This window comes from Dendronephthya gigantea, unplaced genomic scaffold (genome assembly GCF_004324835.1).
Source record: "Dendronephthya gigantea isolate DGI-Jeju-01 unplaced genomic scaffold, DenGig_1.0 000007F, whole genome shotgun sequence".
In the NCBI taxonomy this organism is placed as follows: Eukaryota; Metazoa; Cnidaria; class Anthozoa; order Malacalcyonacea; family Nephtheidae; genus Dendronephthya; species Dendronephthya gigantea.
The window spans coordinates 1,658,685-1,677,017 of record NW_021163017.1 but is presented as its reverse complement, the minus strand read 5'-3'; the positions used below and the strand labels follow the sequence as shown (position 1 = coordinate 1,677,017).

The window sequence follows — 18,333 nt, the reverse complement described above, 5'->3', positions numbered from 1 at the left end:
ATTGAAATGTCAAGGAGATCAATTTACGTTCTACGTCAAGACTGCGTGTGAAAAATATATCAATTGCAACTTTAGAGTATTCCTAGAAACTATAGTTAATATACTATATTGAATATTTAGTGATTTTACAGCAGAATAGCTATAGACTGAAATGGGCAAAGCATTTCTATACACTATCGTGAAATGTACTTCGCAGTGGGCGTATATAATACCCATTGAATACTTCCGTATATGCTGGTATTCTATTGTAGACATTCAAAAACATATGGCTATATTTGACTTTATCAATATTTCTCATGTATAGCACACTGCTGATATTGCATGTATATAACTGTCACGTGGGACAAGTAAAATGACAAATGTTTGCGCGTCACTTTGACCAATTGATGTTCTGTGATATACGCCTGTATTCAAAAAGATCACTCACGCTCATTGAGTGTGGCATATAAACTTTGTTATTACTGATCAATGAGAAAGTTATTTCTTAGTCAATGAAAAGAATTAAGGTCAAACATTGAAAATCAAACTATTGTTTGACTGAGAATACCATCATAGAGAAGTTATGAGAAGATTGAGATCTTCACATCAATGAGTTTGAGTGTGAGTGAGCTTTTAGGAATTAGAATATAAGCGATAGACTTTGGCGGAAGTGGTAATTTCAGAAATGCAGCATACTCGTTCCCAGGGTTTCTGTCACATTCTGTCAATCTCGTTCCCCGAGTTCGCGATTTCTCTGGCGAGAAAACAAAGGCTCTGGAATAATCGAAATCATAAATGACTCTGATTTGAAATATAGAAAACAAACAGTTTGGATTATCCCAGAGCCTTTGTTTTCTCGCCAGAGGAATCGCGGGTTCGGGGAACGGGATTGATATTCTGTGTGACCGGACAACCAGACTAGTCCCTAGTTCTCCTTAGCGCGCCTTGCACTCTTGTGACGTCCCGGTTTGAACACACGGGAGAGGACTAGCCACTAGCACAAAATTTTTTTAATTCTTAATCTAAAATGGCGGCAAGAAAATTTTTCTCAAGCAATAATTATCTCAAAATATTTATATATTTATATTATATCTCAAAATAATTATATATATTCCAAACGTTCTTGTCTACCACTATATCTACTCTGAAATTCTTATTTTGTGCATCTACTTCCACTACATATAATATACTGGGTAGACTTTCGCTTAAAACAAGGGCGGATTGCCGAGAGAGTTTTACAATAACCGGCTGTTTTTGAAATAACGTTTTCGTTTAATCGTGCAAGATGATTGGATAGGTTTGAGTCGGTGAAACTGCAACAACCTTTGCGGATTGTAGAAATTTCATCATCACTTTATAGAATAAACTATCAACATTCAAGATTTCTAGTCGTAGGAAGAATTGTCCAATTGTACAAAATTGAACTCGGTGTGCTGAAATTTTTCCAGGCAGTTCATTTGGCCCAGAACCACCTCCTTTAACGGATCTTCTCAAGAATATTTTGCTGAGATATCCCGATGGCGGTCAGATATTGAAGGTATCACTAGATTTTGTACAAATGCAATCAAACTTAATCGCAATTTATAATTGTTAACTTCAAAATATTGCGGTACATTTTAAAATAATTTATAGCACTATAAATGACTTTTCTGAATTCATAAATACAAAATGACCAATAGTTTTGAATGTGTAAAAACACTATGTCAAATTATATCGCAAATATATCATTATGCCCAGTTTACTTGTCATCTTTTATTTATTCTTAAACTGATTACTTTCTTTTTTGAATATTATATACTTTGGTAGTTATTATTATTATTATTATTATAGTAATATTTTTACAGGAAGCTACAATCACTGATACGTGGTTTTCATGAAGGTCCTGCTTACTAAATTACTATGTATAATACATTATTTAAAAAGTTCATATCTATTGACTAGCATTACATTATAAAAACACTAAAGAAGAGTGTAAAAAATCCATCTATTTAAAAATATTCCTAATAGAATGTTTAAAATTCACTAAAGAATCTATTTCTCTAAGAGAATAATCGAGATTATTCCAGTCCTTAAAAATGTGATAGACACACCTTTGCTGTCCCCAATTACGTTTACTTAATGGTAATCGCACATCATTCCGTCTTCTGGTGTCATGGTTGTGAACGTTTCTATTCAACTTCACGTCTAGTTCAATATCAATATAACCATTTAAGTACTTAAATGCCATTGTAAGAATTACTATTCTTGACAACACATCGATAATCGGTAGGAATTACTATTCTTGACAACACATCGATAATCACCCCGAACGTCTTTGTTCATTATTCATTGCGTGTACAAATCGCTATAGGAACTAATTCAAAATGCGGATGACGCTGGTGCAAATGAAGTGAAGATCCTATTTGATGCTACGTCATATGGAACCGACTCCCTTGTTTCCCCTGAGTTGGCTTTATTCCAAGGACCGGCTCTGTACTTCTACAACAACGCCAAGTTTGCGGACGAGGATTGGAAAGGGCTGCAAAGTCTTATGAGAAGTAACAAGGAAAATAACTTGTTGAAAGTTGGTCGCTTTGGTATTGGTTTCAATTCTGTGTACCACATCACAGGTAATAACGATTACTTTGTGGCTACACCCACTAAAGTATCTGGGATTAGGCACTGGTCGGCGTGGTCGGAAGTACTGTATACATCGTCTCGTTAATACGTGAAAACAATCGTCGTATATATATACGTGAACATTCGTAATTTTGCATTTTTCTGATATCATCGCTAACCCAAGGGAACAGACAGGGCTACGTGCCAGTGCCCAATCCCAAATATATATGTTGGGGGTGGAAGTAGTTGTGCTTGGGGAGTGTGTGGAGGTGAGTGGGGCGGTTGGTTTATAGGGACTGGGGGAGGGGTGTGTGGGGGAGAGAGATGGCTGCATGGATGTTGCTTAGTCTGGGATTTTCGCGTGGTCTTCTTATCAGCAGCTCGTCACTTGTTTCCAACCGCCAAAATTAACAGGACGTCATTTCCCCTCGACTGAATATCCTTGGTTTTGCATAGGAAATTGCCCTAACGTCACCCCCTCCCCCTAACCCTCACCCAAAGTTATACTATATTTTAATACCCCAGCTCGCAAGCCCGCGAAACTGATCATGTGATGATGCCGTGTCATTTTAATGGTTGGAAACAAATGATTTTCATATTGGTGAATTATTATGAGTAATGTGCTGGAGCAATGATGATATATGTTTTTGTAGACTTACCGAGTGTTGTCAGTGACAAAACCGTGGCATTTCTAGATCCACATGAGAAGTATTTTGGTCGTGGAGAACCAGGTCAATCTTTTTCTACTGAGGACCCTTTACTAGCTGAACATTTTAGCCAATTCGAGCCTTTTCACCAGCTTTTCGACTGCAGACTAGAACAGGGAAGATCTTATGGAGGAACACTATTTCGCTTTCCGTTGAGAAATGAGCGATCAAAACTGTCAAATAAGATCTACACGAGAGAAATGGTCGATAATCTTTTCGATTCATTCAAGAAAGAAGCAGGTGCGATTCTCCTCTTCTTAAAAAACGTCGACTCCGTAAGCTTGTACAAGCGAGAGCACCGTGGAAAAATTTCTCATCTTTATACTGCCAAGGTTTCTGAACAGTCGAAGATTGAAGTCAGGAAGAGAAGACAAGAATTAATCCAGGATATCACGGTGGAGTGGGATTTTGCCGTGAAAACAAACTTCTTTCGTTTGGAGATTGAAAGAGAAAGTCCCGGAAAACCTCCAGAAAAAAATGAATGGTTTTTAGCGAATCAGGTTGGAACGAATGAAAAGAATCTAATTAGGCTGGCAAGAGATCTAAAGTTGTTACCTTGGATTGGTATCGCATTTCCTCTTGATGCGAACAACAACATGTCTTCACTTGGAAGGATATTCTGTTTCCTTCCACTCCCCCCTGATGGCGACTGTCGTACTGGACTGCCGGTGCAAGTGAATGGTTACTTCGGACTAACAGACAACAGACGAGCTTTGAAATGGCCTGGTCCTGATTGCCAGAATGATGAGACAGCCGAGTGGAATGAACTTCTGTTGCGTAAGGTGGGAAGTCAGGTGTATGCAAATTTGATCACAAATATGGTACAAGAAAGATCACATTGTCTCACGCAGAACCTGCTCGCTAAATTAGTATACGACGCTTTGCCAGATCTCAGCCGTGTTAGAGAAGACTGGAAATGCATCCTGCAACCGTTTTTCGGAACAGTATTGGTGAAGGACATATTCCTGACAGCTCCGAGAGGAATTTCTCGTTGGATCAACCTTGGAGCTGCAATTATTGATCGCCTGCACGAGTCCAAAGATATGAGAGAGGAAATTAAGCGAGTTGTTCTAAAGACGTTGTTGGGAGCTGGCCAGCCAATTGTTTCACTACCAGGACACGTTATACAAATTATCGATCAATATCATCAGGTGTCAGGTTGGGGAAACGTTCAACAAGTTACCCCAGATCTTCTGTGTAACGTCTTGCGCTCAAATTCCAATATTTATGACCTCGGAATTTCTTTCCAAGACGGTTTGCTGGACCTGGAATATGCCTTGCAAACTCTTCCAAAAAATAGCAATAGTCTGCACGGAGTCCCTCTTCTGCCTTTGGAAAATGGTCAGTTTATAAATTTCTCGATCTTTTCGGACAGGATCTACATTTCATCCGAGAAGCACAGTGTTGATCTTCTACCCAACATGAAGCATCGTCTTCTATATCGCAACCTTTCTCAACCATTGCAACAGAAGCTCAACGAACTTGGTTCTTCCGCAGTAACGCAGTTGCGTCACCCTACCTGTAATGATATCAAGGAATTACTCTGGGAAAACCTGCCTGAGGGTTGGTCGTGTAATTATTTTCCACAACTGGAAACCGTGACGTGGAATCCGCATACGGAAGGTCATCCTTCTTTAGCTTGGCTAGAATTGGTGTGGAAATGGATCAACGAGAATTACCCAAGTAATTTGAGCGAGTTTAACGGAATGCCACTGATTCCTTTGTCGATCAGTTTACCTTCATCCATGGCCAGACTTCGCAAGAACTCGGCCATTATTGTCAGCGAACACCCACTGTGCAATGAAAAACTTTCAGAAACCCTTTGTGAACTTCTGAAAAGATCCAATTGCATCGTAGTTGAAAATCTACCCTGCTTTGTGAGACATTATAATATATTTCAATATATTTCTCTTCCACGACCTGCAGGTATTCTCCACGTCCTTTCCTTAGCACAAAATAAGATCGTTCAACAACTGGATTTTACTGAGTCAAATGCATCTAAACGTGAACTCTGCCAAACTCTGTCGAGGCTGGATCGCATCGATTCGACTCAAAACGCATTCATTCGTACGTTGCCAATCTTTGAAGCAGTGGATGGACGCCATTTCCTGTCCTGCGAATCGGAGCGAAACGAACCACGTCTTGTTGCACCGCGAAATTTCGATTTACCAGACGAAATCCAAATTATTGACCGAGCAAAGATCATATCTTCGTCCAATGGGGCAAGCTATCGTTTGTTGGAAAAACTGAACATGCGAGCAGAGAGCACCGCAAGTTTGATAAGAAATCATTTGGAAATCTTCTTAAAGTCTAAAAATAAGAAGCAAGTAAAAGACAAGCTTATGCTTTGGATCTTGGATAAAATAGACATGTTAAATAAAGAAATGCCAAATTTTGTCACGTTTATCGCTCAACTGACTTGTATTCCTACCGATAGCGGGAAATATTTAGCCCCAAATCAATTGTTTGACAACTCTGACGGACTTCTAACGCAGTTGCTACGGTCGAACAACGACGCGTTTCCGACAAGCCTGTTTTTAGGGCCAATACAAAGACGTAAATATGAGCTAAGAGTTCGAAGGAGAGAAGACCTCACTGCTCATGATATTCATATGGTTGTGAACGGGATGACAAACGTAAGTTTAGAACAAGGTATTGCTGTTGTGGAGCTTTTAAACCAACGACCACAGTTACTTCGGGAATACACTGAAGTTGGAAGGCCGTTGAATGTTGTCTTACGCGATTTGCCATGGTTACCAAGAGTGTGTGATCGTCCGAAGAACTATCCTGAATTGATGCCGTGGTATGATGGAATGAAGTTATGTAAACCAAGCAACATGTGTCCTGACTCGCTGGCAATCCTAGTTGGAGCAACAGTGCCTGTTTTTAACAAAACATGGGTCTCAAATGAAGTTCAAGGTACGTAAACCACTAGAAGAACCTCAACGTGTTTACTGTCCTAATTACACTAGCCTACATAAGAAAACAACATTCGTCTTCAATTTTTTTCGAGTATCCTTGGTGGTAAGCCCCCGGGAAAGACGACAAAATGTATCAAAGGAGGGGGATTAGCCCCTTTCCTCTCATATTTCTTTAAGATAACTTAAATTTCATTATTAAGTGATGCTTTAGGTGATGCTTTCCGTAAATACTTATAGAATTTTACGTATAACCATTTTTGGGACTTCTGTACGTACCCATTCTGGCAAAGAGGTCGACGATTTTGGCAAAGTCCTATTTTCCTTTTATGTTGAATTTCTCGTCCTGTTAAAAGTCTATATCAAAACGCCTATATTTTGAACTTTTAGCAATATACGCCTCCCGAAGTCACATAAAAAATTATTGATTTTAGGACTGCTTGGTATGTCAGAGGAAAAGAACGCGTTTCAAGAGGTCATCGAACAGCTGAATTTAGCCGTCGCCTCCTGGAAAAGGACAACACAGTTGTCAGTTGGAAAGTTTGAAGAAATGATCAAGAGTATATACATGTACCTCGCCCGAGCACCCAAACACGCGATGCAGCAATTGTTACAGTCCAAAGGTTTAACTCGGTGGGTTTGGCATGGAAAAGGTTTTACATCACCTGAGAAAGTTGCTTTAGAATCACCTTTTCCGAGAAGCATCAACCTTAATCCAAACTTTTACCGCCTTCCGAATGAACTGTTCAAAGCGAAGGACTTTCTACTTTCACTTGGAGTGAAGCCACAGTTTAATGTCGATGATCTGCTGGTTATGCTGTCAAACATAAAGGAAAAGCATGATAATGAAAACGGACCACGTGAGGATGCGATGCAAGACTTAGATCAATGTCGTGCGGTGTTGGAGTGGATTGTTAGAAGCTGTGGTGAGTTATCAGATGAACGTCGATCAAATCTTCTTATTCCTGTCCAAACAGCCTCTGGAAAGCTTCAACTCGAGCCGTGTAACAAGTGCACTTACTGTGATCGTGAATTCCTAAGACGAGGTGCCTCTGAATTTGAAGTCTCCACGAAGTCATTTCTCATTCATAAAGCAATTCCTGATGATTTGGCTGGTCGTCTTCGCGTACCACGACTCTCGAGCTGCCTTGCAGGAGCCAAAGCACTTGGTGTCAAATTTAAAGAAGCTGGTCAGTACGAGCCGCTGACCACGAGATTACGTAACATTCTTCAGCAGTACAAAGAAGGTGTAGCAATTTTCAAGGAAATCATTCAAAACGCAGATGACGCACGTGCTTCTAAAGTGTTTTTCGTTGTTGATTGGAGGGAAAATCCTCGGGAACAATTGCTTACTGAAGAACTAGCTAAGTGCCAGGGACCAGCTCTTTGGGCGTTCAACGACGCCATGTTCTCTGAGGCAGACTTTGAGAATATCAACAAGCTTGCTGGCGAGACGAAGAAGGACGATTTGGACAAGGTTGGTCGTTTTGGTATTGGCTTCAACTCCGTCTACCATCTTACTGACGTCCCAAGTTTCGTTAGCGGTGAACACATTGTGTTTTTTGACCCGAATATGAATCACATCTCCACATTGATGGACGGTAAGATGAGAAAAGGGGGGATTATGTTAAATTTGGTAGAAAACAAACATGTCCTGACTGCTTTCCCCCACCAATTCATGCCTTACCATCAGATTTTTGGCTGTGACATGAAGGGAACGGGGCCTTTCCACTTCGAAGGGACATTGTTTCGACTTCCTTTTCGCACAGCCGAACAAGCAGAAGAGAGCGAAATATCGAAAGAACCTTACACGCGAGACAACGTCAAGAACCTTATCAAGTCGTTAAAAGAAAGTGCTTCAAACCTGTTGCTTTTCACCCAAAATGTAAACGAGGTTCGCCTTTTTGAGATCCGGAATTCTAATCTAAAGACCTCTTTAGGACGAGCAATAATTAGCATCAGAAAGTCTGTTGAGAAAACATTGTACAAGAATTTTCAAGGATCGATTTTGGAAAACTCATCGAAATGGTTGGTAAATATTCGACAGTCGGGGGTGATGGCTGCATCTGAGGTACCACGCTGTACTGTGTTATTGAAGATGAACATATCAATGCTAAAATCTCACCTGAGCGAAGTATCAGAAGTTGTTAAAACAAGTGAAACATGGCTTGTTAATTCCTGCATGGGTGGGGGATCTTCTCTTCAGAAGGCGCAAAGTGCTGACGGTAAGAAGAACGCTGTTGTTCCCGTCACTGGGGTAGCTGCCATGTTGACGCTTTCGAATATTCACGGCGTGAAAGTTTTTACCATACCTGGTGAGGTATTCTGCTTCATGCCACTTCCTATCTCTTCTGGGCTTCCTGTGCATGTCAACGGCTCTTTTTCAGTTCATTCGAACCGTCGTCGTTTATGGGAAGAAGGAGTGGGTGAAGATAAGTTCTTGAAACCATTTGAAGCAGAGTGGAACGAAGCAATAATGGAAGATTCCTTAGTTCAAACGTACCTTCAGCTGCTACAAGACATTTCATCTTACAATACTAAGCAGTACGAGTTTCACACTCTTTGGCCTGACCCACCGCAAGTGAACTACCCCAAAGCGTGGAAACCTTTCCTTCATTCATTCTTCAACCAAATAATCGATGGAGAGTGGACACTTTTTTATTGTAATAAAAGTTGGAGAAAGCTTCAAGATTGCCTTATTTTGGATTCGCGACTTGACAAGGTTACCGAATGCGTTGCAATTATGACTATTCTCGGTGGAAATATTCTATCACTTCCGCCTAACTTTATCGAAGCTTTTAAATCTCACGGAAAAGAAACTTTCATGAGGAGTCGTATGTTGACCGAAGATCGGTTTCTCAGAGAATTCTTTTTTCCAAATGTTTCTGGGATTCCAAAAGAACTTCGTAATTCTGTTCTTCTTTACATTCTGGATCAACGACTAAGTAAAGAACGGAGCTACGATGAACTGTTACAAACTAGTCCAAGTTTCCGCTGTTCTAAAGATGGAACGGTGTTGCGATGCGCAAAAGAACTTGTCCATCCAAAGGGTAAAGCTGCCTGCTTGTTTGATGAAGAAGAGAAGCGATTTCCTTTAGACGATCCCTTTTTAGAGAAAGGACGAGCAATGATGTTGGAAGAGCTAGGAATGGCGATTGATTTATTGCCGTGGAGCAGTTTGTGCGAGCGAGCTGAGTGGGTTTCCGATCGTGGTGATGCAGCAAAAGCAAGATTACTTATTCAATACCTGAATGAAATGCCCCGGTCGTGTGAAATTACAGACGAAGAAGCAAGGATTCTACGAGCTGCAAAGTTTCTTCCAATTTCGTCAAAACCCGAAAAATATCCTTTTCCTTGGAAGTTTGACGAAATCTGTGAGACGAAGTTAGCTGCGGCCGATAACCTTTACCCCCATCGATATGGACATCTTGTTGGTTCGTCCCACCTTATCCTGGCTGAAGCGCCTAACAGTCCAACTGCACCAAATGAGTCCCTGAAGAGAATCCTTGGGTTTACCACAAAAAAACCTGAATTGTCTGATGTCATAGCACAACTTGATCGAGTCATCGAGCAACGTAACCACATAACCCGAGAAATAAAGGAGTTCTTATGTAGAAAAATTTACGAGTTTTTTAGAAAGATTGCATGCACTAAGAAATACAAAGAACAAAAATCTTATCTTCGAAAACAGCTGGAATGCCGACCGTGGATGCTCGTCAAAGGTGAAATGGTGGATCCAAAACTTGTTGCGTGTAACTGGAAAAACGAAGATGGTGCGCCGTATCTGTTCGCCTTGCCTACGGAGTACAGTAGAAAATTTGAAGACTTACTTTCTTGGTATGGAATAAGGGATACATTTCGCTCGGAGGACTTCATTGAAGCAATTTTCAAGCTAAGAAAAGACTATACTCGCAAAAGAGTGTCAGATGAAACAATACGTACCCTTATTGTTTTTCTTGAAAATGTATTCAGTTCTCCTGAAACGAAACCTGAATGTCCTTTACCCCTTCCAAGTGCTGACGGTAAGTTGTATGACGCAGACGAGCTTGCGATTAACGAAACGCCTTGGCTGGAAACTGATGGCACGGATATCAAAATTGTGCATGAGAAAATCCCCGTGATGTTGGCTTACAAGTGTGGCGCAAAGGATCTCAGGAACGCAGATTTGGCTCGTTCCTCTGAACCTTTTGGTCAACCATTTGGGCAACACGAAAGTCTAACTGATCGTTTAAAGAATATTTTGAAGGTTTATCCGGAAGACGAAGGAATATTAAAAGAGCTTTTGCAAAACGCAGACGATGCTAAAGCCACTGAAATTCATTTCATATTTGATCCTCGAACGCACGGTACTAAACACGTCTTCTCTGAGGGTTGGAAAGAGCTTCAAGGCCCAGCAATTTGTGTCTACAATAATCAGCCATTCTCCAAAGAGGATATCAAAGGTATTCAGGATCTCGGTATCGGAAGCAAAGTAGGTGATCCTGACAAAACAGGACAATACGGTATCGGATTCAATGCAGTTTACCATCTCACAGATTGCCCGTTCTTTATTTCAAATGATGAAGTCATATGTGTTTTTGATCCACATGCAGCTTACGCTCCTGGTGCAAACGAAAGCAAACCAGGACGGTTGTTCAACAAGCTTGACCAAAAGTTTCGAAGAAATTACTGTGACGTCTTCTCTTCTTTATTGGATGATCTGTTTGATACTACAGCTAGCACAATGTTCCGTTTTCCTCTTCGTGGCCATGCGAAACTCCAGCCCAACATTTCCACCACCCAGTGGGATGAAGAAAAAGCGAGACGTCTGTTCAAACGATTCCGAGAATCTGCCAAAAACATGCTGCTGTTCCTGAACAATATTACCAAGATCTCTATTTCTGAGATAAAAGGCGACAAGCTAGAAACTTACGCTGTGGAATGCGTGGTTCCTGATTGTAGCAAACGGACTGCATTCTCTAAAAAGATCAAAGAATGTAGTAAAATGCCAACTCAAGAAATCCAGTTTCAGCCGACCCACTACGCTATGGTAATATCAGATACGGAAAACGTAAAAGAGGATTGGTTGATAACACAGAGCCTAGGATATACGGGAATTGAAAGTGACTCAAAAGTACCTAATGGTACCAAAATTGGATTGTTACCGCGAGCTGGAATTGCAATTTGCTTAACTTCAACCGTACCTAGAAGTTCTTTTTTCCGCTTTTCCCTATTATGCGTGCTTCCACTTCCAGTTAATTCGAATTTCCCCGTTCATATCAATGGCCATTTTGCACTCAACGAATCGCGCCGTGTTTTGTGGTATGATAGTAACGGTTCGGACGAACGGCATTTATGGAATAACTTTATGAAACGTCAAGTCATAGCTCCAGCTTATGCCAATGCAATTTTTCAAGCGAGAAAGCACATTCCCAGATATCAAGCTGAATCCGATACTTTAGGCACGTTTCCTTCCAAGAAAGAAGCTGAGGATGGCCTCGTGTGGTATCATCAGTTGTTCCCTTCCATTGAAAATCTTGATACCTCTTGGAAGCCCGTTGGAGAAGCGCTTTACAAACATTTCCTGCCGATGTTTCCTGTTTTGCCAGTCGCTTTGTCAGTTCCAGAATGGAAGAGGAAACTACAGACAGACGCCTCTTCTGTATCGAAAGAAGAGGAAGATCAGACTCCTGTAAAAGTCACCTGGTGTAAAGTTAATGATGCATACTTTTGCATCTCGGGGATGTCGTGGAGCCTCGAAAAGACGTTGCTGGATATCGGATTTCATCTTCTCTCGCACACTCCGTGGAGAGTTCACAAGAGTTTTAGCACGGTTGAATGCAACCGCGATGCGACCCGAGATCGTGTTAGAGAGTTTCTTTCCAACCATAGGGAGGTTAAGGGTGATCTACCAAAGCACGTCAAGGACACCTTTCTTCGTGGTGTTGAAAATGTTCGTGAAGTCACTAAGTATTGCGCCAAAGAAGATAAATTCCTCGAAAATCTCGAAGGCCTACCATTGCTACTCACCCAAGATGGGATACTTCATAGCTACCATTGTGGTGACACAGTTTTCTGCAGCAAATTTAGTAAACTGCTGCCCTTCAGACCTGATCTCTTTCTTGAAAATTCACTCCGAGCATTTTATTCATCAGATCTCAAAAAGTGCTCCAATGTTATGCAACAACTCACTATACCAGACCTTGCTAGATTTCAAACGACCCTTTTCCCGCCAACATGGATCGGCACCACTTCCCACCAACCATGGAGCCCAAATTCACAAGACAACGCCTTTCCATCGAAAGATTGGCTTGTATTGCTCTGGAATTTCATCAATTCTGTTTCCAAAAAAATGGAAAATGATAAAGAATACGAAAGTAAATTGAGCAATCTCCTAGATGAAATCGCTGGTTGGCATATATTTCCAACGACGCACAATTGCCTTGTTCCAGTTTCTATGGGCAAAACAGTTCTCAATGTCAGCACTTATATTAACAGCGATACACTTCAAGACAAAACCAGAAGAAATCTGTTGGTGAAACTGGGTTGTCCGCAGCTGAACCTTAAAATAATTGCGCCTTTATCTTTCAAATCGTCCGAATCAGTCAAACCTACCGGAGCTACTGCAGTTTGTAAGAAATACTTAGCAATGATTCAGTCAACGGAGGACGTCCTAGGACTGTTGCACCGCACTTTAAACGGCGTTGAAAATGTTGAAACGATACTTAAGGTTGACGAAATCCAACAGCTTCTTATGTTTTTGCAAAGTTGTTGTTCCCAGCTTTCTTCCTCCCTTCTGGTGGAACTTCCATTTTATCAAACCATCAGTGAAACATATTCAAGGATATCTAAGTGCAACGGTGTTTACGAAGTACCAGACAACGTTCCTGTGGACGACCTTCAAGTCCTTGCTTCAGTTACAGACAGTATTTTCTTGCTTTGTGTTCCAAAACTGGCCGATCTTTACCGACACGTCGGGATAAAGGAAATTACACCAATGGATTTCTACCTGTTTACAGTTCTAAGGCACTTCGAGCATTTAAGTCCTAGTGGACGAGTAAATCATTTAAAGTTTGTCAGAGACCAACTTCTACATGAGCATTGTGAAAGTTACGAGGAACTATTGTCTTTAATGAAGAAGCTGCCTTTTATTTCGGATCATTTAGGCAAACTTCATCCAGCAGACGAGTTCTATGACCCTGAAAATGAGATATTTCAGAAATTCGTGCCGAGTGGAAAATTTCCTCCAGAGCCGTTTGATTCCGACAGATGGAAAGAATTTCTAGAGAAAGTTGGTCTCCAGTGCTCCGTGACTCAAGACCATTTCATGCAGTATGCCTATCAGTTGGAAATGGAAGCTCGCGATCATCCTAATGCAGATCCGGCGAAAGAAATCTTGAAAAAGTCAAGTTTTTTGGTCTCGCATTTATATGAAAACCAAAGTTTGCACGAATCGTCATTTCTTTCTCAAATTTCCAGGATCGAGTTTGTTCCTGCTGCCAAGATAAGGAAGTTGTATCTCGACATTTTTCCTGCACATACAAATTCGATTCTTACACGTTTTAAAGGTTCGGTGGTTGAATCCAAGGTAGCCCTTGTATGGTCAAGTGCGTCAATAATTGCGGCAAAAGAATATAATACTTATGGAAGAAGAAAATGGATGAAATCGCTTGGAATACATTTTATACCTCCGTGTGACTTTGTTATCTCACATATTAAAAACATTTCTGGCCGTTTTTCACCTACTAATAACAAAGAAATTCCCGCGAATTTGCGAGCAAACCTTGTTGATGTGACAACAAATATATACAGTTTTTTCAAAGAATTGTGCAACGTGGATTCTTCTCGTTGTTCGTGTGAAAACATTGGAAGAGTGCTTCGTGATGTTCCCGTGATAATGGTCGACCAACATACATTCGTTCGCGGCAATCAGCTCGCGTTCAACGGAGTAGGGCGTTCTATGAATCCATACATGTTCAAAATCCCTCGTTCTCTTCAACAATTTGAGCACTTCTTAAAACGTCTTGGAGCTCAGGAATATCCGACGCCTCTTCAATGCTCTTCCGTACTAGAAGCGATCAAGAGAAGCTGTGGAAACAAAAACATGCTCCCAGGGGAGATTTCTTCAGCAGTCAGCGCAACGAAAAGTTTGTTCGTGGGTTTGAGCTATGATAGAAGACGCCTTGAAAAATCGAGGGATTCCACTTGCGGTGAAGAACAATCTTTGGCAAACGTTCATAATCTTTATCTCCCAACTGAAGACAATTATCTGATGAGATCTTGCGAGGTTTTTTTCAATGACACTATGGAGAGAAAAGAACGTTTAAAAGATTATCGGGAGGAGCTGCTCATCGATTTAACTATGAGAGATCAAGAAACTCCTGCAAAACTGGTCGAGCTTTTACCGAGCCATTTGAAAGTTCAAAAGTTAAGTTCCAAACTAAATGAAGAGTTGTGTCCGAGTTGCGCCGTTTGTATTGCTGATCAAGATCCAATGGAGCCGTCTTGTGATTTCATTAATCGATATCGTGACATCATTTGTTCACACGAATTAGAAGAGGCGTTGATACGGTTGTATAAGTTCCAAGAAAAAGTCGCCATCGTTCCAAAGAATGTGGAAAATGAACTGCGAAGCCTTAAAAATAGTGTCAAAGTTTCATGCATGAACCCACTTAAGGTACGCCTCGTTACGAGAGCAACCAATGAACCAATTCCAGACAGCGAGTCAGACGTTCTCTCTTTTTGTCAAGAAAATGAGGATGGGTTTTCCATCCTTATTAAGCACGGTGAAAAGAGTAATCCAAGTGTATTACACGAGATGTTAAGCTCTTTTATCTGCAGAGTTACAGTGCAGCATATCAGCAAGGATAATTGGCGTTTTCTAATGATGATACTGGGTGTCAGAGACTCCAGTGAAATATCTAAGACGTTGGATGATGCTCGAGTGCCAACTATCGACAGCAATACCTTAGAACCAAGTGCGGGGGATAGGATCCCGGACAACGTGCATGATTTTTTGAAGAATAATATAAATTACCATCTGCGGGAAGGCGAATGGGTTGGATATGCAATGCAGGAGGAGAGCGAGGAAGATGATGCAGTATATATATTTGCCAAGATCGTTGAACAAACAAGCCAAGGTAGGTCGGATGGATAACAGCAAACTCTATAGTAAGCAATAACGATATTCTGCGCTTAAGAGCCACGCAAAACGAAATTATCCTACAAAGATTGAAAGTTTAAACATGCCTGTGTTCAAATTATTCTTAGGATTATATCTTCTATTTTCAACCAGGATATATGGGACGCAAGACTATATATAGTATCTTAAAGCTAGTTTTTATTCAGTCATAAATTGCAATAAACAAGTAATTTTTTAAAGCAGTTGGACCGGAAATCTTGATTTTGTTTTTTTTTCTCTATTCAATGTGATAAAAAAATCAACCACCTTGACATGTTCACGAAATTTGCGCCTAAATGAAAACCAGCCACAAAACCTGTTTCACACTTGTCCTAAGAATCTGAGATTACCTTGCAGACCAGTGTCTGAGGTCACTGGTCTGCAAAATAATTTGTCTATCGAAAAATAATACAATGGATCCTCGATTCGTAGGAGCTAGTGTGAGATCGGCCTAAAGCAGATCAAGAAAGTCGGCCGTATTATGGAATATAAACGTCGCTCATCTTAAGTACATTTAATCAAAACAGCTTTTAAATTTGATTGAAATTTTTAGGCGAAGGGAAATTTGCATTCAACAGCAGATACAGGATTGATATTGGTGAGAAAGAGCCAATTGAAGTTAGCAAATTAAAGCTTTACAAGTTTGATCGTGAAAGTAGAGAAGCCGTTGGAGATGAAAGAGGTTCAAGAAAAGAGACTATGGATGTGGCCCACTATGAAGGTGATGGGACAGAATTTGATGTTTCTAGGCAGTCAACCACTACCGCTCATGAGCCTGCTGTGCTTGAAGATGCAAAAAAAGAGGTCGCCGAAGCACTGAAAGAAATCTGGGAGAGTCTTGGAGTGTCCGACAGAACGAGTGCTGTAAGACGTCTGATCCGACGATGGCATCCGGACAGAAATCTGGGTCGTCAATCATTTGCTACCGAAGTAACGCAATTTTTGCTCAACGAAGTCGAGCGTTTGGAAAGAGGCGGGGAGCCTGGCTACCATCCTGACGATGGCAATTCGCACCAATCTGCAAGAGATCCAACCTGGAATGGACCCGACTTCAGGGAATATTTCCGGGCACACGGGGAACGGACAAGACGTCGACGACAACCTCGCGACGAGAGAAGACACGCTCACGACGACGGTACCGAGCCGGCGAACAGCAAGAAAGCGGCACAATGGATGCGTCAAGCCGAGAAGGATTTTGATACAGCTAGTTACCTTTTCCGGAGCGACGAGGAATCTTATTACTCATACACGTGTTTTCTGTGCCAGCAAGCGGCTGAGAAGGCACTGAAAGCTCTCATGCTTGCGAAAGGTTTCCTGGAAAGGAGCGATTTGGATGGCCACGACGATCTGGGTTTAGCATATCGAGCGTCGGAGATTGATCCCCGCCTTCGTGCTATTCCGGAAATGGTCGGAGTTATGCATGCACGGAGGTATTATATCAAGACACGTTATCCTTACTACACAAGAGAGGAAAATCCCGGCGATGACAGCATTCCGTCCGAGTTGTTTTCTCGGGACGACGCTGAAGAGGCCCTGGCAAAAACACGAGAAATTTTACAGCTTCTTCGAAAGGTCATGGTTTAGAGTCGTGCATTGACTGTGCGTCTGTGCCATGGGGCTAGTTGTTTAAAACCTTATTGGCGCTATCAGGGAGTCAACCTATTAACTTGATAAATAACTGTCAGAGAGTTTGCAATAACCCAGCCTTTAATACTGCTTTTTATCTAGTGATATGAATCGTATTAACTGTTGTCATGAACAGCTAACAAGTAATTTTAATAGATGTAAAAAAGTCCGGACGGTAATTTGTCTTTTATTTTTTATAAGGATCTGTTCACACAATCTCTAATTTATCGCATTATTAACCTTGTGCTCTCTCCTCTGCAGATTTTTTTGTCGGGTTTGTAAAGGGTTTTATGGTTTTACAAAAACCATTGCGGAGGAGAGATAACCTTGTGTATAATTTTAGCCTTAATTAAAATGGTCATTTCACAGCTGTCAGATGTGTATGATGAACTGTCAAAACATTGCAGAATGCGTATTCAGAAGAAAAATTGAACCTTTTATTAAAGTGCCTATATCACTTGTGGGATCTTTACGGATTTGAATAGAGCTTGAAAAATTAGTTTATAAGTTCTACAACCCTTTTTGATATAATTGAATAGTTTCGAAAATACGTCGGTTGGGGGGACTGGGACTCAGGAATGATTTGCAAACACGCCGTCTTTTTTAATGTAAACATGAAGAGTTTCACTGGCGATATAGTTTGCGCTTTTCAAGAAAAAAATGCGGGAACGGTGCGTTGTGTATGGCTGTAGCAACTGGGCGAGTTTTTCTCAAAATATTTTAGGTTATTGGAAGATCGAAGTAAAATTACAAGAACTCGGTTCTTGAGTCCCAGGCCCCCGAGCACGACGGAAATTTAGGCAAATCGTTATGTTTAGATGTAAATATTTCCGAAACTATTTAATTATATCAAGAAGGGTTGTAAAACTTATAAACTAATTTTTCAAGCTCTATTCAAATCCGTAAAGATGCCACAAGTGATATAGGCACTTTAAATTTTCAATAGTTTTCTCTTTGATAGCGATACAGCAATGCACAATTGTGAACCTGTATAGTGACTAGTTTTTCGGGTTGAAACTTCATTAACACCAATTTCTGCGGTGTTCCTTGAGACTGTACAAATAAAGCCCGGCCCCTACAGACGAGCAGTTTTTTATGACAATTCTTTATAATTATGACAAGTTGTAATTTCAATCAACTCAATATTCGATCAAAAGTGATAAGTCATTTGCAGTCGTCTTTGTCTCGGAGAAATGATCTATTATTGATATACAAGTCGGCGTTGGCCTTGTAATTGTCAGGCCTTTAGATAGTATTCCTTGTGCATGCTGCGTGGCAACAAACATGCTAGAAGTAAGAACAGTGCTATAGAAATGAAGAAAATTGAAGAGAATTCCTGTGGAAC

At 40.9% G+C, this 18,333-nt stretch overlaps 1 protein-coding gene across 1 annotated transcript; it reads left to right on the top strand.

The window, feature by feature from the left end:
* Positions 1-1,420: 1,420 nt before the first annotated feature.
* Positions 1,421-17,343, top strand: LOC114517169 (sacsin-like; the record flags this gene model as incomplete). Its single annotated transcript, XM_028536826.1, has 5 exons — positions 1,421-1,516; positions 2,330-2,588; positions 3,231-6,203; positions 6,637-15,321; positions 15,916-17,343. Coding segments are annotated over 5 exons (13,044 nt in total), but the record flags the coding sequence as incomplete, so codon positions are not given.
* Between the last annotated feature and the right edge of the window lie 990 nt (positions 17,344-18,333).